The sequence below is a fragment of the Aedes aegypti genome, chromosome 2 (genome assembly GCF_002204515.2).
Source record: "Aedes aegypti strain LVP_AGWG chromosome 2, AaegL5.0 Primary Assembly, whole genome shotgun sequence".
NCBI classification, from domain to species: Eukaryota; Metazoa; Arthropoda; class Insecta; order Diptera; family Culicidae; genus Aedes; species Aedes aegypti.
This window is the reverse complement of record NC_035108.1, coordinates 349,151,836-349,178,742: the sequence shown is the minus strand read 5'-3', so window position 1 is coordinate 349,178,742 and position 26,907 is coordinate 349,151,836. Positions and strand designations below refer to the sequence as shown.

At 34.7% G+C, this 26,907-nt stretch overlaps 2 protein-coding genes across 2 annotated transcripts in view; both read right to left on the bottom strand.

Moving 5' to 3' along the window:
• LOC5564482 overlaps positions 1 to 2,502 on the bottom strand; it is a 118,859-nt gene extending 116,357 nt beyond the window's left edge. Inside the window, exon 1 of the mRNA XM_021846242.1 lies at positions 1,784 to 2,502. The gene's annotated coding sequence lies outside the window, so the exon portion shown is untranslated. The remainder of the gene's footprint in view (positions 1 to 1,783) is intronic.
• Positions 2,503 to 21,269: 18,767 nt separating this feature from the next.
• On the bottom strand, positions 21,270 to 22,351 carry LOC5577105 (protein seele). The gene has a single exon (XM_001663147.2). It carries the CDS (start codon positions 22,110 to 22,112, stop codon positions 21,498 to 21,500), a length of 615 nt encoding a protein of 204 aa, XP_001663197.2. The 5' UTR covers positions 22,113 to 22,351; the 3' UTR covers positions 21,270 to 21,497.
• Between the last annotated feature and the right edge of the window lie 4,556 nt (positions 22,352 to 26,907).

Sequence of the window (26,907 nt, the reverse complement as noted above, 5' to 3'; positions counted from 1 at the left end):
TATAATCTAAGTATGCAAAATTAGTCATTATCAGGGTCGTAGAATAGATAAAACATGAGGTTACGAGTCGTCACTGAGTGTTGAGATTGTTTTCAATAATTCATTTATTGGAACGTTTACTTGAAATATAGATGGTTTAAAAACGCATGGTACCATTTTCTAGTTACTTATGCATAGCACTCATCTATTTCGGTTTGCCTCAATTTCGTCAAAAATCATTTGTGATTTAGAGCTTGAATTTATTTTGTAGAATCACTTTAAAAAGTTAAACTTGCAGAAATTCCACCACAAATTGTCATAATGTTATCTACAACCGAAAATTTTTCCTCGAATCATTCAAATAATTTGTTTTGTACATCTACTTCAAAATCTTCAATTAAATTTACCCAGTAAACTCCTTATAAACAGGCATTTCGTTTAAAAAATTCTCTATCACAAATGTTTTTTTTTCCTGAGTTCATTTATTTAATAAACAACGATAATTGTTCCGACAAAAATCAGAAATATAAAATAGTAACCTATACCAAGCAAATATTCGTCTCGTAAAAACAATGAGAATTGAAATCTCTAATGGCAATCGACAGATAACTGTTAAGAGACATTCCAAATTACTGCATTTCTCTACATTATTCACTCAATAAGAACATTGGTTCACATAGAACCTGTTTTCATTTATAGTCTACTTTTTGACTAATACTTGTAGTTTTGAAGTCACTTTTTGGTCACTTTTTGATCATTTTGGTCACTAAAGTCACTATTATTTTGCTGTCTGACCGCTACCAGCTCTGGAGTTGTTACTCAGCCAACAAATTTAACCGATACGCGTTTCGGATTCCATCTTGTCCCCACTGTGAAAAAAGGATAGTTTACTTATCTCGTTTATTTGACAGGCTCGGGCGCCGTAGGGCATAACAGAGCCGAAATCTTTTCTTATTTTATATTATTTACATTTTAAAATTTGTATTTATTTTAAAAACTATGTTAGTTTGGGGAAGTTTTAAGGTTAGAGAATACATTTGTATAAAAGGAAAGGAAGGGATTTTTTGGGATTTCTCAAGCTACTAAGACTACTAAAAAAAGGATAGTTGATATCCATAATAGTTTCATGAAAAAAGGGTGCAGAAATTGTGTACAGTGATCATTTGGCGTGAAAATCGTGAATACACTTTTGAGGTCGCTTGCAAGATGATGAAAATCCTGGCAACGTCCATGTGCCCTAATTGTAGCTTGAGTGTTACTCGGGTATAGTCTAATGGGGGATTCAACGAGTTCGAGGTTTGTATGGAGAAAATCAATATATTGTATGGCAAAAAGTTTTCCATTCACTTTTTCCGCCACATGTGACGCTTAAGTTGATAAATTTATTTTGTTTTTTTTTTTCGTTTTCAAAGGTTCAAATTTCGCTAAATATTACTAATAATTTTAGAAATGAAAAATAAAATCCAAATTAATATGTTTAATTTAGGAGTATTGGGTTTGAAAACCTTGTAAACAGACATACACATAGTCCAGTAACGATCAATTCAAATTTTAATAATCCATTGTCAACAGATTAGTAGAATCAACAAGTTGTTTGGTAATGCTTGTACAGATTTAAAGTTTAAAATTCGCTCCCATTCAAACGATTATGAATGTAGATCACGCAAGTAATAATTAAAGATACACTGGTAGACGAATTGCGTTTGATAGATGTGCGGTACGGTCTGATAGTTTCACTCACTGGCTATTAGTAGGTAGTGGCTAAGCCTTGGACCGTGTATTCGACAAACGAGGTTAAACTTACCGGCATAATTTTCTGTGTTCGTTGGCTGCTGCAATTTCTACCAATCAAACCAAGTGGTAACCTCTGTTGCACTCTCACGATTCTCAATCACACCAGATCTCACCCTGTACTCTGTAATTTGCAGTATCGCGACAGCTGACCACACACAACACTACACCTTATCGCCAATTGCCGAACGCCGACCTTATCAATGAACCAGCACTTTCCGATAGGTATCAGCGACACACATTCGTCTCCACGTCTTCCTTGTTTGCTCGATAGATATATTCTGTACTTTTTGCCAAATTTACCACACTCGATCAATAGTGTAACACACAATTCACTTGCGCCAACATTCAACGTGGCGTTATATTCAAACTTCGCAACCAACAATGACAACAGAAAGTTTCCCCTGGTTTCACCTCGACCAAGCGACCTTAGCGAGCCCTATATAGTTTTGCTGATTCGGTTCAATTTGCGTCTTTTTTCGAACGGCTTCTATCCACTAAAATGGAAAACAACACCACGCGATGAGGATTGACGAAGCTTTACGCGAGCACAAAAAATGCTTAGAGTTGAACACGCGAACCGCGTGAGGTGAGCTGAGTTTCTACTCTTCGACTGAATTAAGCGTTCTACACTTGGGACCGGCGCTTCGCTACTGAAGTCTGTCTACTCTTCTATGAGTTGAGAATGTTACCTTATTGCTGTCCTGCTGTGGGGACGTACCTGAGCGGACTGCTGGACGATGTGGACATCATGCATGTATTCGTCGTCAAGCAGTATGGAGCTGCGGTGATCTTCCGAAACAGAGAGTCGCCGGGCATAATGGCATATGGGGTGTATATTTCAATTACTGCCGCCGACTATCGTAGGGGTTGCTCAGGCTCATTAGGGTGTGCATTACTTTTCCGAAAGTTCTCAGAACCAAATGTTCATGTGCTTTCCTAAATTTAAATTACATAGAAAGAAAAACCTTGAAGTTTAAGCAAAAATATAACCGTCATCGTTTTACAAAAAAACAGTTTTTTGCTCAAAATCGAAGCAATTTTTATAAACATTCATCGATCCACTTCACTTGCTATGAATGCTGTGATTAGTTTTCATGAAGACTGCTTTATATATCAACGAGAAAACTAATTATTTATGAAAAATACTAATTGAACTTTAACGCTACACTTTTGCAAAAGAAAAAATAAAATACTAAAAATCGCTGATAAGACGAGCGAATACCTTTAAATCAGGGCTGCCCAACGTACGGCCCGCGGGCCGCATCTGCGACCTTATTTTGTGCGGCCCGCGGAGGGTTTGAAGATTCTTCTCATATTTGGTCCGTTGACCGAAGTTAGAACATACCAAAACTATTTGGTTTTTAATTGAGTTTCACCCTATATATATTTTTAAATTGTTTTGCTTTCTTTAAGCCTTTTTAGATACTGAATATCATGAATGATTCAAATTTTAAATCTCAAATTCTGTGCGTTTCAACAATGTTTCTACCATGACTTCCTCTGGCATTCAAAAAATGCAGCCTGAACAAAACTTATGGACAAATGGCTAAGTTTTCATACATAATTTCACTGAATCATAGGCTAGTATTCTCACAGAATCCTGGTAATAAATTTTACCAACACCTGGGCGTTACTTACGCAGATTCATTGACAGGATTATAAAAAGACAGGATTTTTACAAAATCTTGAACAGATTTTTTTTTTAAATTCTGGATACGACTTTCACGGATAATATTGACAAGATTCTCACAGAATTTTCATCAGGTTCCATAGACTTATAGACAGGATACACAACGAATTAAATACATAATTTTCTAAAATCCTAGGCAAGATTACGATGTACCACTACAGTTATACCTCGATATAACGTAACCTCTATATAACGTAGCCTCTTTATAACGTAACTCGTTATAACGTAATTTTTACCTCGATATAGCGTAACTCTTTTTTAGCTCCCATTTATTTTACCAATTTTTTTTGAAAACTCGATTTATGAACTACAATAAACATTCTTCAAGATTCAAACACCAATGAATACTAAAGCCTGGTTTGCTACTGACAAGAAAAGGAACCGCCTATCTCGATGCGTGGGAAATTTCTTCCAAGAAATGGTCAAGAAAATCTCATTTTTCTGATCGCAGTACGCAGTTGAGAAGAAATGTCACTTTAAAGGGGGCTCTGTGTAGGAAATTTCTTGACCCATTCAGTCAAGAAATTTCTTTACTTTTCTTGAGCGAAACAGCATACTTAGCTTAAACCAGAGCAATCCAAGCGTCCACTATCACTGAATACAGTCATAAATCGATATCGAGTAGTGGCAATTTGGAAACTAACATTTTGCAATTGCTGTGCATTTGTAAACATCATTCCTCTGTATTTCTGTTGTATTTACGCTCCCACTGAAACCAAGCCTGCTACTCACTTAATAAAAACTTGAAAACTTTAATAATTATTTATTTAGACTGCGCATTTAAAAATACTAGATCAAACTCTTATTAGACTTGTGTGTAGCCGGACCACGCTGCCATCGCCGATCCATTTAACGTATAATTGATATTAAAAAAAAAACTCTAGGTAATATTTAGTAATTGCTTTAGGAATTCTTACAGATATTCTTCATATTATTCTTCCAAGAATTTGACGTTTCTTCTGGAATTTCTTCACGGATTTGAACTAGAAATCCTTCTGATATTATTATATAACACTTAAACTTAAATAATTGCGACAGTGAACTCCCAGGAATTCCACTAGTTAGTCCTCCTTATATTCATGTATAAAAATTTCAGAGATATTCTTCAGAAATGACTCCAGGGATTCCACCACATTTTCTTTTAATTTTTTTCAGAGTGATTTCAGAAATTCCTCCAAGAGTTTCTAGAATCATTTGATCCGTATCGACTTAACGGATTCCCGTCCCAAGGATTCTTTGAAGACTTCCATCAGAAAATTATATTTGCATACCTCCAGGATTGTTGTCAGAATATGTCCAAGAACTGTTTCCAAAGAATTCCGGATTCTAGTAATTTCAAATTCAAGGATTTTGAATTTCTATATAGTTTCTTTTTCAAATATATCTATGAATTCTTGTATACCTTTGATCCAGAATTTCACCAAGTAATTTCTCCAGGATATTAAGAGGATTCAACTATAAATTCTTCAAACCATTCCGCATACGATATCTTAACTTTCCGGAGTATAGAGATTCATAAATCATTCCAGGAATTTTTCATGAATTCCAGCGATCCTTTCAAAGAACTATCCAGTAATAATTCTTGGAATGCTCTAGAAATTATTCTAAAAACTCGTACAAATATTCGTTCAAAAACTTGAAAAACATTTTTCTCGGAATATCTTCAGCAATTTTATTATAAATTTATGCAGTACATTCTCCAAATATTCATACAAGAACCATTCTATGTACTACTAAAACTTTTTCGTGGATTCATTGTGGAACGAAATCCTTCATTGATTCCACCAGGGATTTCTTAAGAAAATTCTTCATCATTTTTTCAATGGGTTCTCCAAGTAGTCTTTAAAGTTTTCGTCTAGCGATTTTTCTACGGATATTCTGTATTACGAAAATAAATTCGGGAATTCGTCCAAAAACTGATCAAGTTCCCCAGATCCCCCAGAGAATTCTCCTAGAACAATGTCGACGTACTCGTTCAGAAACTTTTCGTAAACTAAAATGCCTGCTAGGTCAATAACATCAATTTTAGATCCATTTCCTCGTCAAACTATATATGTTGAACGAAATTTAGATACAAAAATATTTTGCTTCGATATAACGTAACGAAAATAAAAATCGAGTTACGTTATATCGAGGTATTACTGTATATAACATTTGCTAGGACCTTAAGCGAATTTATAATAAATATTTAAGCAGCTTTCGTGGTACTTTTTAACACTCTCAAAGATTTCAAGGTTGCAGTTCGAAATGATTTTTGAGTGAGATTCTGAAGGAATCCTAGGCACTGTTCTTGTAAAATCCTGGACATTATTACCAAGATTTTCGGAAAAGTTTGATCAGGATTTTAGCACATTCCGGGTTGGATTCTGGCAGTATTAGAAGTATGATTTTTATAAAATCCTAGGCATTGTTCCCACAAAATCCAAAATGTTTGGGGTAGATCTTTCAAAATATTCGAGACTAGATTATTATATAGTTTTGAATGAAACCATCACAGATTAGTAGCAATTAACTGTTTCTTTATTCGTTCAAATGAAAATTACTTCATTCTCTGATTGTTGTCAGATTTTATGAACTTCATTTATTTACTTTAGTCAGATTTCATGTGAATATTTGAGATTTTTTTTTATATGGCCCGCGACACAAAATTGTTTCTGTGATTTGGCCCGCGGTTCAAAAAGGTTGGGCAGCCCAGCTTTAAATTCTAATATGTTGCTCATCTTGACAGATAGGCCTATTTCGTCTGCGACTTACAGACTTCTTCAGTGTCGAATGCTCGACATTCCCCATTTATGCACGAAACGTTATACGACATTGATCAGCAATTCCAGCCTAAAGTTTTCGATTTTCCATACAAAATTTTTCAACATTAGAAGGTTAGATCTTGATTATTAAATGACTGATTTGAATGAAACTTTCATAAATTTTAATAACTAGCATTACTCTAAAAAATAATGATTAGCTTCATGGTACCTTCAGCAAATTTGTAGATCTAGACAAGATGAACAAGTTTACTTAAAACAGTTTGTGTATAGGGTTTCAATATTTTCAGAAAAATGCAGATAAATTCATCAAACATTGCACTTTAGTCAAATATTTATTTCTTTGGAACTCGTAATTAGAAAGATTGCTCTAAAATATAAGGTAATATTCAAGTTCTGACGTGCTGTGAAAATGTCATTCAAATCATCCATAAATGACTAAGATCCAGCCTGCCAAAATTAAAAATTTTGTATAACAAAAAAAAAGTTTGCAAATGTATTATTCAAGAGGGTATTATGATATTATACAGTTCCACCAAGAATCCCCTAAAATAGATTCCACCAGCATTTATACTAGGAATAACTCCCAAACTTTCTCCATGTATCCCAATATTTTGGAATTAGTCTCAATACTGTAAATACCGCATCGGTACCATTTTGATTCATATTCATATTATTCATATAAGCATATGAAAGGAATTATTCTGCATGATTCCTCCTCGTCATCGAGCCATCAAAACAATTAATTTTCGAATGGTGTATGGAGATTTTGATTCCACAACATGAACAATTTTAAATAAATAGAAAAGTGTGGACTATTCATGATTTTTATTCTGGACGCTTCCTTACTTTTGCCTCGTATTCCGGACACTTTGATTCGAATTCCGGACAGCTCATGAAAATCATAGATAAAAAAAGTCAAATCAATAATTGAGATCGGCGTCTACCTAAAGCAGCTAAGCATGAATAAAACAAGCCTCGAAAGTGAAAACTATTGAACGGCAAAAATTGAAACATTTCGTGTGAAATGTTTCCCATACAAAGTACAGTGTCTGGAATTTAAAGCTGTCCGTAATATGAATCAAAACGGTATAACATTATCCGAGAAAACTTTTAATGAACAATTAGTGTGGAAACATAATCAATGTCAGAAAGTTGGTTTCCAAAATTTACGAACAATTGTTGATTTTGCTCTGATATTGAGTGTATCTAAAAGAAATCGTCTTATCAGAAAAACGTCAAAAAATGTTATGTTTTTGGTGTTACTTGGGTAGTGGTCTCCTAAAAGAAGTTCATAGATGAATGATAGTGAAACCTAAAGGAAGCATTGGATGAAGTCAAAGAAAGATCTCTGAAATAATTCCTTATAAATCTTTGGAAGAATGTTTGATTGAGTTTTAGGAAAAGAAAGAAAGGTATTAGCCTTCTTCCTAAGAAAATCACAGACAAAATTTGTTGACAAATTTTTGATGAAGTCTCAAATAATTTAATGTATAAATTACTATAGGAGTCGCCATATGATCTTTTTTATGTAATGAAAAAAATATACGGATGTGATTCCTCAACAAATTCCAGTAATCTAATGTTTTATGAAAGTTTTTTTAAAAAAGCTTAAAAAATATTCCTGCAAAAATTCCTATTACAGTATTCTATCACTAAAATAAAAATTGTTTTTAAGAATCCCTGGTATAATTTCGAAAGCAATCCCAAGACCTTAGCAGTTTCTGCTTCAACTGCTCAAAATGATCTGAAAGAATTTAGTTTAGTATGAATTCTGTGAGAATTTTAGCAGGAAAAATAATGCAATTGCTTGAGGAATCTCTAAAAGCGTTCTCAGAATTTCAGGATTTCGCTAAGGTATCTTTGAACTATTTATTTGATTTATCTTAGGTTGCAGTTCATAGAAAAAAAATCAAAAAACAGTTTTTTAGTAAAGGGGTTTTTCAAGGGACCATGAGGCAGTTTATTGAGTTATAAATAGCAGAAGAGTTATCATTAATACTTTCTGAAGCAATAATTGTGGAATTTTTGAAGCTATTTGAAAACAACACCCGGACGATTTTTCAAGGAATAAGAATTTGAACTCCCTAAACAAATAAAATAATGAAACCTTAACTTATCGGACCGAGTTCAAGAAAGAGTGCAAGAAATTTCTCAATAAAATATGCTGATTAACTCTCAACGGACTAATGTTTGGCGAAATACTTATAAATTTGACCATTTGTTGTTTGCTAGAATTTCTAAAAAATATATAAAGCAATTCCTTGAATTTTGATGTATTTCATGGATAAATTACACTGCGGAACACGATTTTGTCTCAAGTACCAAAATACCGCTATTCACTTAATTAAGGGTTTCTGAATCCATTGCCGTTTTCAGGAACATCATAGCACGTCTAGATTTTGAGATATTGGATGTTGAAAATACTAAATTTGGCTATTTCAGCCAACTTGCAGGCAAGTTTGTCCACTTGTATGGCAATTTATTTGCTTAATTTGCTTCAGAACTCATACCTCATGTGTATAGCAATACTTATTAACAAAGTTCATAATATTTTTGATGCTTAAACATTTTTTTTTATGGTTTAGAAAAGTATTGTATATTGCCATATAAAAGAAATGAAGATTTTTGTATGGAGCCTGTTAGTATGTTGAAAAAATCAATTTAATCGAAATTTAATCGTGTTACTTCAACCAAATTAGATTACGAAAAATTTTGATAAATCATACTTTAAATTTCATGTAAACATCAATTAAATCAGTGTTTCAACCAACTTTGGCGACCTGTAGCTAAGAATCCTGACGTGCTGGAACATTTATGAGAACGGCATTGGATTCAGCAACCCCAAATCTACTAGAGACACATAATTTGATCCTTCCTGACAAAGCTGATTGGTGGACCAATGGATCACTGAAGTTGGTTTTTGCAAGTGCTCACCGCATCAAAACAAAGGCGCCACTGTATGGGGTTTAACATTGTGACAGCATTGCTGTTCTGTCAAACACACAGGGCTACGGTGGCGCTATCTATGCTTTCCATAGCGGCCGTTTTGGTTATTTTCTTTTCTTTTTAAAAAGACACCTACACGTTAATGCTTCCAGTGGACGATTTGCCCTTTGGAAAAGGACCACACTAGACAACGGACTAGCATGCAACGCCCAGTGGCACAGTCGAAATACTTTCCTGACAAAAAGTTTTCTGAACTGAAGCGAGAATCGAACCCACACTCCTTGACATGATCCATTAGAGGCTGATTCGTTTTGGCTACAAATTAAAATAGGAGCAATGGGGGCAATATGAGCCACTCCGAATTTGACCTCAAAAACAGTGTTTTAATGTCTAGTGTTATTATGATCTGCTAGAAGATTCTTCAAATAGCCACCACAAGAAAAGAAAATTTGTTTCAACACTCGAAATATTTACAAAAATGTATAAATTTGTCCATAGCCATGAAAAACTTAAAATTTTGGCAGTTTCCAATAAAGGGTTTAAGATAATTATATTTATTATATTGGTGAATTTTCTCAATCCATCAAAACTTCTGATAATACTGAACAATTCGTGTGCGAAATTAAAATTGTTCGTAAACAAAATTATTGAAAACCATATTAATTAGTGAAGGAACGGGGAAAATGAGCCACCCAGATTCATACAAAACAAAACGGTGTTTTGAACATGAAAATGCATTGCCAAATGTATTATATTATTTTTTACTGCATAGTCATCTTTGAGCACCATTACAAGTGGAACACTTTTCTAGAAAATAGGTTAAACCAAGTGTCGCAATATAATACTAGAATTACATGGTCCGTTACTATGTGTTATGTATCTATAAAAAAATAAGCCGCTAGAATTGATAATTTTCCATTTCGTTTCCAAAATTGTACTGTCTATCATTAGCTCTACTCTATATTGTTTTAGATAAAAATTATTGAATGAGATGGCACATATTGCCCCGTTGGGTGACTCATAATGACCCATATGGTTGGAAAACATTTCTGCATGTTTTCAAAGAACGAAAGAATTTTAATTTGATGTTAACATTAATTATCGACATAACATGGAAGAAAACATTATACAGTACAAGTCACTTGCATTTAAACGGTAGTTTTTGCCGTTTTTCTATGCATTCCATGGCGTTTTCCTAAGGTGGCCCATATTGCCCCGATCACCCCTACGTATTGTCGAATCTCTGTCGTAGACTTTGTAACATACAGTACTGGACAGAATAAAGTACGCATTGACCGTTTTTCCATACAAAATGATCAAGTTTGGAGTCTTATATCTCGGTTTCTAGTTGTCCGATTGACCTGAAATTTTCACCGCAGCTTGAAAGTAACCTCAAATTTGCTAGGCTAGAAATTCATAGTTTTTCATTTACGAACTTTTAAGTTATCGCAAATCTCAAATTTTGAGAAAAATGACAAAATTTTAAAGTAAAAATAATTTTTAAATGAAAATATTTAGAGCAATATGTCCTTCTGCAAAAATGTACAATTTGATAAGACACACAAATTTGCAGAACATCATTTTTCGGTAAAACTGATTGTTTTCAAAATATTTTCAAAATTAAATTTTGCAATTTTTTGCAATTTGAGAGATTAACAATTATTTAAAAGATTGTGTTTCAAATGCAGTGATATTTTAATTGAGTAAAATCTATGTTATATCTAGGCTGTGGTGAAAATTTCAGATAAATCGGAACACTAAAAGCTGAGATTCAGATCTCCAAACTTGACCATTTTGTATGGGAAAACGGCCAATGCGTACTTTATTCTGTCCAGTACTGTAACTGTATCAGAACGTTGTTTTAACTATATGTTTAATTGACACTGTTGAATAGCAATCAAAGAATCTTCAAAAACATGTAAAAAATTGAAATCGATTAGGTATTTATAAAGTCATAGCCAAACAGAGTTTAACTTTTTCGAAAAATGCAGAAAACGTTTTATGAAAATACTTTAAACTGGTCGTGTTCAGACAGACTGGATTGGATGATATTTTAACGTTCTAAAGATATGTTAGTAACTCCATCAATTTTGAATTTTTCTATGATTTTTTGATACAGACGTACCATCAAATAGATAAGTTCCAATTTTTTTTTATGTTTCGAATGCTGGGGTATGTTTTCCTGAAACATATTGAAAAACACTAGTCCAGTCTGTTTGAACACCGACCAACTAATACTAGTTATAAATTTAAACAAATTTGATATTCAACAAACTTTTTTTTTAATTTAACTTTAAAAAAATGATGCTCAAAGATTCAAAATTGGTCGAAATGTGTGAACTTTACTGGAGAACTCATTCTATAACATTAAAATTTACCTTCTTGTTGCTTGCGTCTCCTCTAAATCTTAATATATTTGGCTCAAACTTACAGGCTCCTCTTATTATATATGTGAATTGAATTCAGAAGAGCATATCAACTTTTAATTTTGAGAACTTTCAAAACATAAACCGCACCCTAATATCCACGATGAGAGTGTATTGAGTCCATCCAGCTAAAGCTAAAGTGTCGTCATTGCTGTTGTGGTCGGCGTGCGGCCAATAATGGTTACACGCGTTGCAATAATTTCAATTAATCCATCGCGAAACAGAAGCGCAACATCGAGAAATCTGCTTGTGAACGAAAGAAAGCATGGCTGACAGTATTGAAAACGTATTGCAAAACTGTTTTAGCGTCTAATTATCTTCTAATTTTATTTATTGAGCCATATTAAATATAATAAGGATCATCACTTGAGTGTTGTACAAGTTTTCTCGAATTTTCGTTCTCAGAAGAGCTCATTAGTTTGGTTTACAAACAGTTTAATGAACTGTATCGATTGAATAGTTTTTTTTTGTAACTTAATGAAGCTCTAGCCCAATATTATTTTTGCGTACACATCGTTGCTGGTTTATTTTTTCTCATTTTTTTTTTTCATTACGAAAAGATCCTGGACCGACCGGGAATCGAACCCAGACACCTTCAGCATGGCTTTGCTTTGTAGCGGCGGACTCTAACCACTCGGCTAAGGAAGGCCCCAAATTTATCATATAGTTATCGAATTCGCGCATGTAAAATAATAGAAATAGTTTATATTTGAAAGAAAGACATCAACATATATAAGTACTCTTTTTAATGTATTCGAATCCTCTAAGCAGAATCTCAATAGAGAAACAAAAGAGTAGATTGAAGTACCTTGTACCTTTTAATCCCGCCTGAACTGCTTATCTTTGACAGATGCGCGTATTTCGACTACCACTTGCAGTCTTCTTCAGTGTCAGTTACTCGTATTCACTTTTTAATATTTTATGTAAATAAAAACCGAACTTAGTATTATACCATTTAAGGACAAAGGTAAAATAAAGCCGAAACAAATTTTTTAAGAGCACAAATCTGGAGATCTAAATATCCGTTTGTATTGAAAACTTGATCGATTGGTCAGTCGCTGAAGGTGACCAAACGATCATATTTTTAGCGCAGGGCGATGCTTGGTTCTCTTTATTTGTGCTCTTGAAAATTCGATGTATGGCATCGATGCATCTTTACCTAAATTTCACTACAGTCAACTCTGCCTTACTCCATATTGATACCGCGTTAGAGTATAGTAAAATTTGGATGTTATGGCTACCTCGATGCAGGATGTAGGATCAAAAACTGTCCTGGCCACGTCCTTACGAAAGCAGGGGAATGGGGAGGGATGCTAAGTTTATTGCCACGAATTGGGCGAAGACGCCCAACATCGTCCAATCTAAGACAAATATTTAGCAAATTTCTTTTTTGAATTATGAAGAAAATCATGCATATTTTTTTTATGGTTTGGGATAACATTTCCGATTTTTCCTTGTAAAAACAAAATATCCAATTTATTGTATTACAAAGATGTTTCAACTGACCTACATGAAATGTGACCCCCTCAAAGCCATGTTATAAATATGAAGTCGAAAAAAAAAACACAAAAACACTTGACGAGGTCAATCGTAACAACCACCCTCTTATGGGACAGCATGTGCCGCATTCGATCGGCGTCGCAAAAATAGAAATGATGTGCAAATGCAATAACAGATAGAGATGAACATCACTGGAACGGACAACTACTTACTGCTAGACGCGGTCACGGTCCCATTGCTGCCGCATGGTGAAGCATCTGGATCAATAACCCCTCTGTTTGGTTCAAATCGCGGTTTGGCCGCGCACGCAAGTCATCAAAGAGTCTCCATCTATCTGCGGCACCGTTGGATATTAAATATATTTTCTTGATTTCGTACAGCTCAATTTTGGATTTAGACGCCATCGGTGCAACGTTCATAAGTTGTTATGATCGTTATGATGGCTTTTCTCTATGGGTGATGCTCAGATCGTTACACACGTGCTTTGGTTGGATGTAAGATTGATCGCCTAATTCATGCAGACAAATGTGATGACTAACTTGGCGTGCAGTGGCTTGTTATTGAAAAAACGATAATCTTCCAATTTGCCTTTGAATTGAGAGGGAATTCCAAACATCAAATTGTTAAGACTGTGTATGTAGTCTCAAATTTCATTCATAAATACGAGCTTAAATTTTGGGTGCATACTCAGAATTTGTTCAATTAATTTTAATATTGTCGCTCTCTTGCGATGCCTATCCACCAATTCGTTTCATCATTAAATTGATAAATTTTGTAAAAATCGTCTACGAACTCTCTTTGCATTTGTGTTGCATGACCGGTATGGCCATTACAAAAAGCAGTATTAGATTACACAGCAAAAGAGCAAACAAAGTTGCAATGTCACCGGAAGTTAATCATAACCATGAGCAATTCTCGCTGAAACCAGGCCGCCATCGGCACCCATCGTTAGAATTCCAATTTTATGTCACTGATCGCTAGTTTTCGATAAAACTTAAGGGTGGTCCTTTCTGTTTTCTCAAATTGGTGGACCCCTCGTACGCCAGCTAGCTGAACAGTTTGCGAAAAAGCCCATTTTTAGATAAATCTTGGGTATTTCTTCACGTGATATGTCTCATATTTCCCTTGGAACACATAGCAAACTTAGTGGCATCGTATAGAGAAAGGATATAGCTTTCATTTAAACTTGAAAAAATTTTGGCGGCGGTTTTGAATTTGGCCGCCATTTTGAATTTTGTTAGAAAAATCGATTTTTCACCATTAGCGCACCGCTAGTTTCAAATTCTGAGATCACCATCAGAAAGCTGAGGATAAATTGCGTAAGATAGGCTACAGAAACTAGGTGAGCAATGGTGTTTACCCTATCAAATGAACGATTTTCTAAATCATGTTATACGATTTTGACGTATATGGCGAGTGCAATCAATACAAACATCATTTTTTGTACAACAAAGAAACAAGTTTTCAACCTTTGGTGTTTTATTCGAGTCGAGTAAAGAATAAGAATATTATTTTTAGTGGAAAAATCTGACGGCCATCTTGGATTTTGACCTAATCTTGATTTTAGGTAGTAGAATTAATTTTTCACCTTGATAGCACTCAGCATGTCGAATTTAGAGGCTACCAATAAAAAAAGGTTACGTATACTCTTCTTCTTATTATTCTTCATTTTACTGACGTTACGTCCCTACTTGGACCGAGCCTGATACTCAGCTTTATCTATATAAATAAAAATGGAATGATGTTTGTATGTCACGAAATAACTTGAGAACGAGTCAACGGATTTACCTGATTCTTTCACTGTTGCATTCGTCTAGGGTACGTAGAAAAAGTTTAGGAAAGTTTTCGGAACAGTCTTAAACACTGTAGAAAACTAATGTGTCATTTTGTATGGGAGATTGTACGCCAATTTTTCAACAGCCTACTTGATGGTAAGACGAAGTTTGCCGGGCTCATTAGTTAGTTATAAATCCAGGTTATTAAACAAGAATTTTCTTTTTTAATGCGATTTCTGACAACAGAATAATTCTTCGACATATCTTTGAATTCAGTAATAATGAATAAATAAATTCAATAAATGAAAACCGACAAAAAACATTGATTGTATTAAACAAACATTTTTTTACCCTATGCATTGTTGTTCATTGTATGAAGTTTATAGATTGCGTGTCGGGACATTGATAAGCCTTGTGGTAATATCTGTAGTTATAACGTAAAACATTGACAAAAGTGCATGATGAAAGTCTTAAATTTGAAGCAAAAAACATCCTTGATTTTCTAAGTCATAAAGTATCGTTTTAGTACCGCCCAACATGCATGTGAAAAATAGCGAAATTGAATGATGAGAAGCAGGTTTTGTTCTAATGTGGACGTAATGCCGAAAGGCAGGTGTATAATTTCGAGGTTAGAAAAACTGGCGGCCATCTTGGCTTTCGACGCCATCTTGGGTTTTAGCAGTTGCATGATTTTTTACCTCCGCTAAAAAAAAACAATCAGATTCTATCTTTCTTATCTTATCTCAGCTGTTCAACTGATTGTTCATTTGTATCAATGGTTTTAGACCAAATAAATGAAAGAAATAATGCTATTTTACAACTCGAAGATATGTAGAAATGTAGAAGAATCATAGAGGTAGCAAATAAGCGTTAAAAAAATCCTATTCGATAATTTAATGTTAATGTTTTTAAAACAAGTTGAGCTGAAGGGCTGGCTCTGTTCCAGTAGGGACGTAACGTGAAGAAAAAGAAGAACAAGAAGAAGAATAAGTGTAACGGTAGCATTGAAATTCAACATGTTGAGTGCTAACAAAGTGAAAACTTATTTTACTACTTAAAACCAAGATGGGGTCAAAATCCAAGATGGCCGCCAAATTTTTTCATTAAAAATAATATTCTTATTCTTTACTCGACTCGAATAAAACACCAAAGGTTGAAAACTTGTTTCTTTGTTGTACAAAAAATGATGTTTGTATTGATTGCACTCGCCATATACGTCAAAATCGTATAACATGATTTAGAAAATCGTTCATTTGATAGGGTAAATACCATTGCTCACCTAGTTTCTGTAGCTTATCTAACGCAATTTTTCCTCAGCTTTCTGATGGTGATCTCAGAATTTAAAACTAGCGGGGCGCTAATGGTGAAAAATCGATTTTTCTAACAAAATTCAAGATGGCAGCCAAATTCAAAATGGCCGCCAACATGTTTTCAAGTTTAATTGAAAGCTATATCCTTTCTCTATATTGCGGCGCTTATATTAAATCCACATCCAGCGGCGGCGGTAACGCGCAGAAGATATGCGCGCAATTCAAACGCAACGTCAAAATTCAAGTAGGCTTGGATTTTTTCGTCTTTTAAGGACACAAATGTTTCAAATTTGCTGAATCTGAAACATTTGGTGATTTTCATTACCACTGCGACGGTATATCGACATTTTCAGATAATCGCATTACGTGGATTTATCTTGCAGAGCACAATACGATGCCACTAAGTTTGCTATGTGTTCCAAGCGAAATATGAGACATATCCCGTGAAGAAATACCCAAGATTTATCTAAAAATGGGCTTTTTTCGCAAACTGTTCAGCTAGCTGGCGTACGAGGGGTCCACCAATTTGAGAAAACAGAAAGGACCACCCTTAAGTTTTATCGAAAACTAGCGATCAGTGACATAAAATTGGAATTCTAACGATGGGTGCCGATGGCGGCCTGGTTTCAGCGAGAATCGCTCCATTTCAGTACATCAATTTAATAACCAAAAGTGCATTAAATAAGCTAAAGTATGTGAAAGCGCAACCTAATAAAAAATACCGAGTTTAATAACTATAAAGTTGCAATCAAGTTCAGAGGAATATCTTGAGCAGCTTTCAGCTATCATGAGGGTTCCAATGTAAACTTCTTTGTCAATTCTGGCTAGAAGTTTCGAACCTAGCGCCGTTATGATCTGCTATGCTCCTTTGAAGTTCACAACATGTTCCGTCTGAGCATGCAAAGAATCCTGACGAGGCGACAGTGTTGCTCAGACTCATTTCCCCGAAAATAACATTTTCCGAACTACGAAGCCACGAACTACTACAACCATGCTCTATCCTCCTAAGATAGAAAAGCAGATGGTTAAGCTTGACTACTGCACACAAAATCGATCAATTTTGATCCCAGAGAGCCACAATTCAAGTTTCGGTGAAATGAAATGAGTGAGTGAGTGAGTGCGAATCATTTCACCGAAACTTGAATTGCGGCCCACCAAGATCGAAACTATCGGATCCCATGTGCAACACTCAAGCCCAACCACCTCCCTCTCCATCTCAGGAATACAACGCACAGTTATAACAGTTCATGGCTTCACAATTCGAATTTCGGGGAAATGAGTCTGGTCAACACTGGAGGTGAAGTATCATTTCCTGTCTATGTCGTAGAAGTTTGGTTGTAGTAGTTCGTGGCTTCGTAGTTCGGAAAATGTTATTTTCTGGGAAATGAGTCTGAGCAACACTGGTTTGAGATCATTTTATAAATTGTTGTTTTTTTTTTTTTTTTTTTTTAATTCACGTTTGACATTATAAATATATTGAAGATCTTCGAAGATTATAATGTGCTTTTAAATTGAATAATTGGATGGGGAGAACTTGGAGAGTTACATAAAGGTAACGGCTTATGGTTTGTTCGATTGAAATCCAGTAAAGCAAGTATAGATCAGGCCTGTCCCAGCCGAGAGCAGCGGACTGTAAACACTTGAAAATTTATAACGTTTCGGTTCTTCGGAAACACATCAAACACGCGACTAATTTTCACGAGTGATTGTATAGTACTGTTTTATTGAATAACGAGTTTAGCAAAAGTGCCATGTAATAAAAATAAGAACCATGACAATCGTTGCAAATATCCTTCGGGCTGTCGCGCTGTTGTACTTTGTACAACAGTTGTGATTTATATGCTATCATTTTGCAACAAAGATAGCTATCGACACCAAACCAAAATGTATTCCTCTAGAATCTTCTTACACTCAAAATAATCCAAACGTCATTGCTACGTAAAAAATCACGTAGATCATTCCGCATTCATTTTGCCTCCTATTCACCTGACTAAGGTAATAATCACCAGAGCATATATGAACACTAAATGGAGACCCGGTGATTGCTACTGAAGCTACCAATCGCACTTACGTGAAAATCACGTAGGCACGAGAATTCATTTGGTCATCGCGTTCATTCCCTGTTGAACTCAAATGTCAAAATGGTGGCCAATATTTTTTCCAAAAAGCTGCTGCTGCTGGACTTCAAAATAATTTTAGGAACAATTTCAAGGTAAATATTCGTTTAAATCCGTAGAATCCCAAAATAATTAATACGTTTTACCTTGTGTCATATCAATTTACAGAACGTTGATCGTTTTGAACAGAACTGGCACTGGACAAATTTGCGAGGAATACGTGCGTTTCATGGACCATTCGGAACAAGAATACCACGATGGTGGCCATTCAGTGCTTTGACAGCTTTAATGGAATATAAAAGTTCAATACTTTAGTTTTTTGTCCTTCTTTCAATTTGAAAATAAAAAGAAAGCTCATGCATAACAGAATTGGGGTCTATGAATTGATGCCGATAGCTTTCAATGAAAATTCCCCTGGGATCAATCAAAACACTTTGTAAATGCTACGTGAAAATTCATGTAGCTGTTACGTGAAACTTCGGTGGAACTGATGAGGTTCATTAGTTCATGCGTTCATTCGGTGTTACCTATGATCCACGTAAGTGCTACGTGAAAAGTGCGATGGAAAAAAACCACGTATTTTTTCACGTAACAACGACGTGTGGATTATTTTGAGTGATAGAGAATCGCGAAGCTGAAATTGAGTTTTTTTTTTCTTATTCCACTCTGTGTTAACATCAATCAAAGCCGTTCAAGCCCTCACATGAACATCTCAGTAAAAAAATATTGAGTTTGCATTACAGCGTAGCATAAATAGCCTTTTTATGTGAAATTTCTAAACTGCAAAACCATTCATATTGTACATTGCAATACCAAATTATCTCAGATTTATGCATAAAAAATGAAAAACAAGAACATCATAAAACAATTTCCGGGTAATCGAGTCTAAAATTCCAGATAATCGAGTCCTGGATAATCGAGTCTCCGGATAATCGAGTCCGACCTGTAGGGTCGGTGTTCCCTTAGTAGACAGTCCCCTATAGTCGCACTAATGGCTTTTTACGGCCGTTTCGCTAAAAATCGTTTCAAAATATGTTTTGGCATGAAGGTTAGGAGCTATTTGTCTAAGTACCATTAATACACAGCATGATTTTGTTCAAAAAATGATCGAAATAATAAGTTTTGCTTACAATTTTAGCTCCCTTGCGCCTATAGTAAACCTATTGTTCCTATAGTAGCACTACTGAGAGAAACTATTTCTTATTTAACGAAATTATTGATTAATTTAGAACTTTTTTACGTCAAACGAAGATAAAAAGCTTTCAGATGGTGAAAAATAATGACGCTAGCGTTATTTTTCGAATTTATACGAATATTTGTTCTTAGCTATGCGGCTATTGGTACATCGACCCTAACTAATTTTTAAACTTCACTGAAGAAGTCTGTAATCATATTAAGGTACCGTGGGGCAAGTGGGTAATGGAATTCGCATAGTTGAGATTCTTCCAATTCTAGAGACTTTAAATTGAAACAAATGAGGTTGTGTATATTTTTTAGCTTGACTCCCACCATATATAAGCAGCATGCTGAAATTGATTTTTATGAAAATTTGAATAAAAAAATACAGAAAAAGTTTTTGAAAAATGTCTCCTTACTTTTCACTTGCCTCAAAAGTGGGGCAAGTGAAAAGTTTACCGTTTTGAACAATAAATTCAAAAGCAAACAGTTATATTTACGATTTCTATTAGCTTTAACATTTGTTAAGGCTTCCCAATGAACAATAACATAAGTAACATGTAAACAAAAAAATGTTATTCTTTTCACTTGAATTTTATTCTGTTCAGTTATGTTAGTTGAAATGATTCGACACTATTATAACTGCAACATTTCCAATGCTAGTTCTTACATTATAGGACAGCAATTGCATTTCTGCTCTGTAGAATTTCCACCGCTCGTTATTTGTTTTTGAGAAAGTCGGATATGACGTCGGATAACTCTTCGGGAGAAATCAAACGGAATCCTTCAATGACGTATTTAGGGTCTTTTTTATGTGGATAGACCTATACCCCGTTTTTATGCTTTGAACTAGCTTTACATAGACATTCCTCGAGATTTCCGTGTGTTCTCTAATATTGCAACTTTTCAGTCAACGTCTTCCTTTTAATTGGCTGCCCGAAGTAGACATATTGATATTGTAATGTTTGGCAACATCTTTTAGAGAATTTCCATGATTTCTAATAGCTTTTAACGCTAGAGTATAGTGTTTCTTGAATTATCAGCACGTTATGTTTTTCTATGATAATTGCGAACCATGTTTACTTATGAGTACTTAAAGAGAAAACACAAATTCAATCTCTAATGATAAACTTTTCACTTGCCCCACCTGATAAGAAAATTGACGGTGTTTTAATTTAGTTATTTTTAGGTCTACGTCGAAGTAATTCTAAAACTCTTTTTATTGCAGTTTGAAACTGTCACAGAGGATAACTAAAAAGTGGTACAGGAAATTATTTTCCGCAACTTTTTTCCACTGAAAATATTAAAATAAGATTGTACGCCGCCAACTTGTTACGGAGTAACAGTTGACAAGTTAACAATTTTTCACTCTATCATGCAATAATGGCTGAAAAATCTCAGAAATCTCTTACTTATCGTAATGTTCTCAATGACCTCAAAGGTTTACGCATGAGTTTCAAACGTTAATTCACATATTCAGTAAAATATATCAATTGTTTTCACTTACCCCATTTACCCACTTGCCCCGCGGTACCTTAATGATATTTGGGACACGTCAAATCTAGCTGTCCTATGCTATGAGCCAAAAGCGATTATGCTACAGTTTTTATCAGTTGTTATCTGATTACCTTTCAACAAGGTATGAACTTAAACAGATAAATAACTGTTGTATGGGTGAAACCAAAGGCTTGAAGTGATAATTTATATTGAAGAGCTTAATATCTGCTACAGGTACCTATGACGACAAATATGCGTAGAGTTAGGGATTTCTCATTTCCAGTGATAGCAATATTTCACGAAATAAGCTCATCTATTTGCCAATATCTTATAAAATATCAAGCATTCTCTTCTTCCGAACAAAGCAACAATGAAAATGCTTTTTTTCTGCAGGTTCCTAAAACATAACCTATTCCCACGGATCCGTTGTTCCTCTGGGCATTCCCGTCCCCAAACCCTGGCTCGGTACGTTGTTTCATTCTCGTTGCACAATTTCGTCCACCGTCTTTGCTCCTGATCTTCCTACAGCTCGTCCCGTTCCTCTTCTCCTTCGTACTCGTAATCGTCCTCAATTGGCTGCTCGTTGCAAATGTTGGCCACTTGCGAGCACAACCTGATGTCCGTATCCTTGACCACATCCTCCTGTTGGAACATCTTCAAAATGTCCTCCTCATGGTCCTCGACCACTTCCAGACACAGGTGCTTCAAGCTCTTGTTCAAATCTCCCTCCTGTACAAAGTCCACTTCGGACATTTCCGGATTCATGCCGGTTTCGGTCATCATTTTCAGCACCACCGGGCGGCCGTTCTTCTTGTAGCGGGCCTTGGCATAGTCGTCCATCCGGTCACAAATTGATTCCATCAATTCCGTCAGGTACATCTCCGACTTGGCGTAGAGGATGGTTTTCTTCTTCTTGGAATCTCCGGTGGCATCTAGGCGGTAATCTCCGACGTCAATTTTCTTCTTGGGGTCCACTTTGGACACGGCCAATTCCATTTCGTTCATGGTGGCTTTGCAGACCAGACACTTGACCTCCTTCGGGTTGATTGGCCGGGCTGCCGGGTGTTGACCCGAGACCACAGTTGCCAACATTAGCGTCCCCAAGGCGGCCAAGAGGTAGAGCGTTTCAGTCTTCATTCTTGTTATCACTATAATCTATCACTAAAGTTGAGATATTCAACGTGCTGATTCCTTGCCAGAGGAGCTGATGGTGATGTGTACTAACAATCGTTCCGATAGGAAACTGATACTAGTTGCACAAAAACGGGTTTTCCGCGATGGCTTATTTTGCTGATTACGAAAAATAAACACGTTTCTGTGTTCTGATTGGTTGATTCTGCGACGAACTTCGCCACTGTTTGACGTGCGGTGCTTTCGTGTTTTTTGACGTTTTGGAGAACTGTCAACGATTTTACCGGACATGGCGTTCGGACTGTTTTGCCGTAAATCTCTGACTGACAGCACGCACTGGAATCAATTTTGTATATTACTACACTGTAAACTCGGCAATACCCTATAATGTGTAAAAAGTACCCACTTTTTTCTAATATATGGAGCTGTCAAAATAAGGGGTATTTCAAATATTTGCATAATGGGTTAACTATGCCCATTTTCAAATTACTCATTAATGGGTGAAAATGTTCTTAAGTCTGTGCAGATTGGATGGTGATGTTTGCCGAAATTGTCGATTACTGCTAGAAACAAAAATGCCGGTATGTGCAAAAAGTTCATGCGTGCAATCAGAATATTATATTTTGTAATGTGTTTGTAGTATTTTCAGAAACTTCGAATGTGCAGTTTTGCTGATTTTGTCGATGGAGAGTATAAGGGACTCTACATAACCACACCCACACTACATAACCACATTTCCCGTGATGGTCCGGATTGCAACGATGATGGCCATGTATGGAAGATGTTTCTTATCTGCAGCCTAATGGAGATTAGATTTTAATCATGGGTTTACAAAGTTAAATAAAATTTCCTTAAATAAAAAGCTTGTTTTGTTCATTTCTATTTGAATTAAATTAAAATGACTGAAAAAAACAAAATAATATTTAAAAAAAAGAGTAAATTTTACTCTGTTTCTCAAAAGATATTTTTGAATAATGGGTAAAATTCACTCGTTGATTTGACGTACAAGCCGTCTACTCTTTAAAGAGTAAAGGCCCCTTACTCTTTTTATGAGTTAAACCTGAGACGAGACTCTCGAAGACGGTCTTCTTTTTCTGTGATTGCTGAGTTTTTTTCTTATTCCACTTTGTGTTTATACCAATTATGCGCAAGCCGTTCAAATCCTCACATGAACCTCTCAGCAAAAAATGATTGAGTTTGCATCACATCGAATCATAAATAGCCGTTTGAGTAAAATTTCATGCCAGCAAACGTAGCAGACATTAGAAATAATTAATCTTCTGCTTAGATTTATCAGCAACTTTGGAAAAAACTGCTCAGCTGACTGCCCGGATAAAAAATACAATACAAAAACAATATAAAGTATTGCAACAGTACCATTCAATATATTGGAAATACAATACAGTATATGTAAAATGACAATACAATTACAGTACATTATATTGTTTTAAACAGTTCACTGTATGGTATATGAGATTTTTGCAATATAATGTATGGGTGGTTAAGTATCGTAACAATACAACTATAGCTATTTTCTCATACAAACATTTTGAAAATACAATACGATATATTGTTCATGTATTGTCTTGATTAGCAATTCGTGTATTGTTGTACAATACAAAAACAATTCAACGAACTGTATGATGGTTGCATTCATTGTTACAGCTAATGTCAAGTGACTTCTAAAAAACTACTTATTTTTACTTTTTGAATATTTTTCACCCAACATTTCATGCTTTCTGAACTTGTTTTGTTTATTTCTTTCAGCAAAGCTACATAGAAAAAAGCAACAGTTGTTTTACGCGAAAATAGGAATTTGACCAAAATAGGATCCTAAAGCCCTGTCCCAATTTTAGTGCCAAACGCTTAAGTTTAGGCCAAAAACACATGTTTACTCAATTTTCTAATGTTTTCCGTTGGTTTAAGCCCAAAAAACATTTTTTTTAGATTTTGTCACATCCTTTGGCTTTAACTCAAATTTTGGGTGTATTTTGTTTTCCGTGTCCCTTACGAAATGTCAGATAGAAACAACCCCAATGGTCGAACTAAAACCCCTGTGGTGTTTTTGTCGACTATGCGAACGTCAAACATGATCAAAAGTGTCAAGGTTCATTTATGGACCAAATTTTTGAATTAAAGATTAAACATGATATAGCCATTATTTGAGCGGGAAAAATTGCTAAAGTAGTTACAGTAACATGCTTTTTCATGTTATTAAATAAAAACAAGATTTCATTAAAAATTTTAGGACCCAATTGTAAGGTATAAAACCAATTAAAAACAATACAATGTTCTGTTACAATATATTATATTGTTTTTGAATTGTATATCCAAACAAGAATAATATTGCTTCGACATTCAATTACAATACGCTGTATTGTATCCAATACGTTATATTGTACATTAATGGTTTATTCCATTCACTGAATGATACGTTTTTATCCGGGTGAGGTTTTCAATAACAATTTACTTTGAACACAATACTTACTTGTGAGAGGGGAATCTGGGCTGCATATGACGTTGATATTTTTCCTCTTCGCGAGTCTCTCTCAGAGTTAAACTAGTTTCTCTCAAAAAGGGTACTTTTTTACCCTTTAAAGAGTACTTTGGTCTTACAGTGTACACTCAAATTTTGTATATTAATACACTCAAATATAAAAATCGTCACCGGAATGGGTTGTTTATGCACTCAGGCAAAAATTCTATCGATATTCATTATTTTGACTTATGTTTATTTGCCACAAGAAATCGGTAAGCATTTCATTGTTTCGCCTTATGAAATTATGCCAAAGCGATAGCTCGCCTATTTCATAGAATAGCATTATGAAAATTGATGTAAAATTTTAAGAATCCAATTCATCAGCAGTATGAAGTTCATTATTATTAATGATGGAAACCATTATTCACAGTTCGCATTTCATGTACATTGAACTATATATTGCATGCAGGATATTATTAAACTTTTTAATGTATTTTTCAGCTACTGGCTGAGAAATTAATTAGCCAACAAACGAAAATAGAATTTCCACAAATCTCGCCAAGTCTCAGCTTAGCGAAGTGGATGAAAATTTAATATTCATCTAGATTTTCACTTTTTGGACGTTTCATATTCCAATACAAAACAGACGTTAAAAACTAATAAGAAGTATGAGCTATAATTTATTTAGTATTGTATTAACTTAACCATACTTAAACATGATTTTTTATTTTAACAAAAAAGAAAGAATTTCCGTTTAGCAATGGGTTTGTTTCGCAACCTCAGAGACACTTTGGCGAGAACCGTTTCGTGTAGTTTTTAGGGAAAGCCCGTTTTCATGTTAGCTAGCCGTACTGAAAGTAATAAGGAATACGAATTTACATTAGCGTGTGCTACAACAACTATCCTTTTCAAAATAAAATAGTTCTGAACAGCCTCCTGACACCACCTATACTGCCCCATTGAAAAATAACGAGCAAACATCTCTGGTTCCCACTGGGAAGTGGTTCCCACTGACAGCTCAATGTTTGTTAACAAATGACCGTTTGAGGAATAACAATCGATGATGGCGAAATCTTTTTTTCCGAAAAATATCTTTTCCCGCAAAAGAACAGTTATTCGAACAACCAAACGGTTGCAAACTATTGGATTGCAGTACAGCAAGTTGATTTGGGTTGATGTGACTAGCTAGAAACACATTTTAGTATTGGAGGAAAAAATCCCTAATATGATTAGGCCAATGTACGTTGTTGCTCTTGAGTTTGATGCTGACCACGAAAACATGGCTGCCTAGCACCGGGTTGGTTCTGAATGATTTCACACCTACGTCCGCATTAGACATAGAATTGAACTTACCCCAGCACTATCAGTTGAAACAAAACTTTTATCAATCAATAATCCCTAATTAAAATGCCGACGTGACGATGCAACTATTGCAATCAGCGTAAGCTCATTCAACACAATGCTTGTTATGTTTTCATAATAACAACCTTATAACTTTTTCACAGTAATGACAGCAATGGGAATCATAAAGCGCGCAATGAAATGTGTATACTTTCATTAAGTTTATCTTATTTCCCGGATAAAAACGTATCATTCAGTGAATGGAATAAACCATTAATGTACAATATAATGTATTGGATACAATACAGCGTATTGTAATTTAATGTCGAAGCAATATTATTCATGTTCGGATATACAATTCAAAAACAATGTAATATATTGTAACAGAACATTGTATTGTTTTTAATTGGTTTTATACCTTACAAATTTATTCAAATTCCTATTTTCGCGTAAAACAACTGTTGCCTTTTTCTATGTAGCTTTGCTGAAAGAAATAAACAAAACAAGTTCAAAAAGCAAGAAATGTTGGGTGGAAAATATTCAAAAAGTAAAAATAAGTAGTTTTTTAGAAGTCACTTGACATTAGCTGTAACAACAAATGCAACCATGATACAGTTTGTTGAATTGTTTTTGTATTGTACAACAATACAAGAATTGCTTATCAAGACAATACATGAACAATATATCGTATTGTATTTTCAAAATGTTTGTATGAGAAAATATCTATATTTGTATTGTTACGATACTTAACCACCCATACATTATATTGCAATCTCATATACCATACAGTGAACTGTTCAAAACAATATATTGTACTGTAATTGTATTGTCATTTTAAAATATACCGTATTGTATTTCCAATATATTGAATGGTACTGTTTCAATACGTTATATTGTTTTTGTATTGTATTTTTTATCCGGGTTATTGATTATGATAGTCATTTCAATATTATGAAATCAATAATAGCCTTATGAAATCAG

Bases quoted from the DNA above. Each gene is read 5' to 3' on its own strand.
- LOC5577105 (XM_001663147.2), bottom strand. From the start codon at position 22,112: ATGAAGACTGAAACGCTCTACCTCTTGGCCGCCTTGGGGACGCTAATG.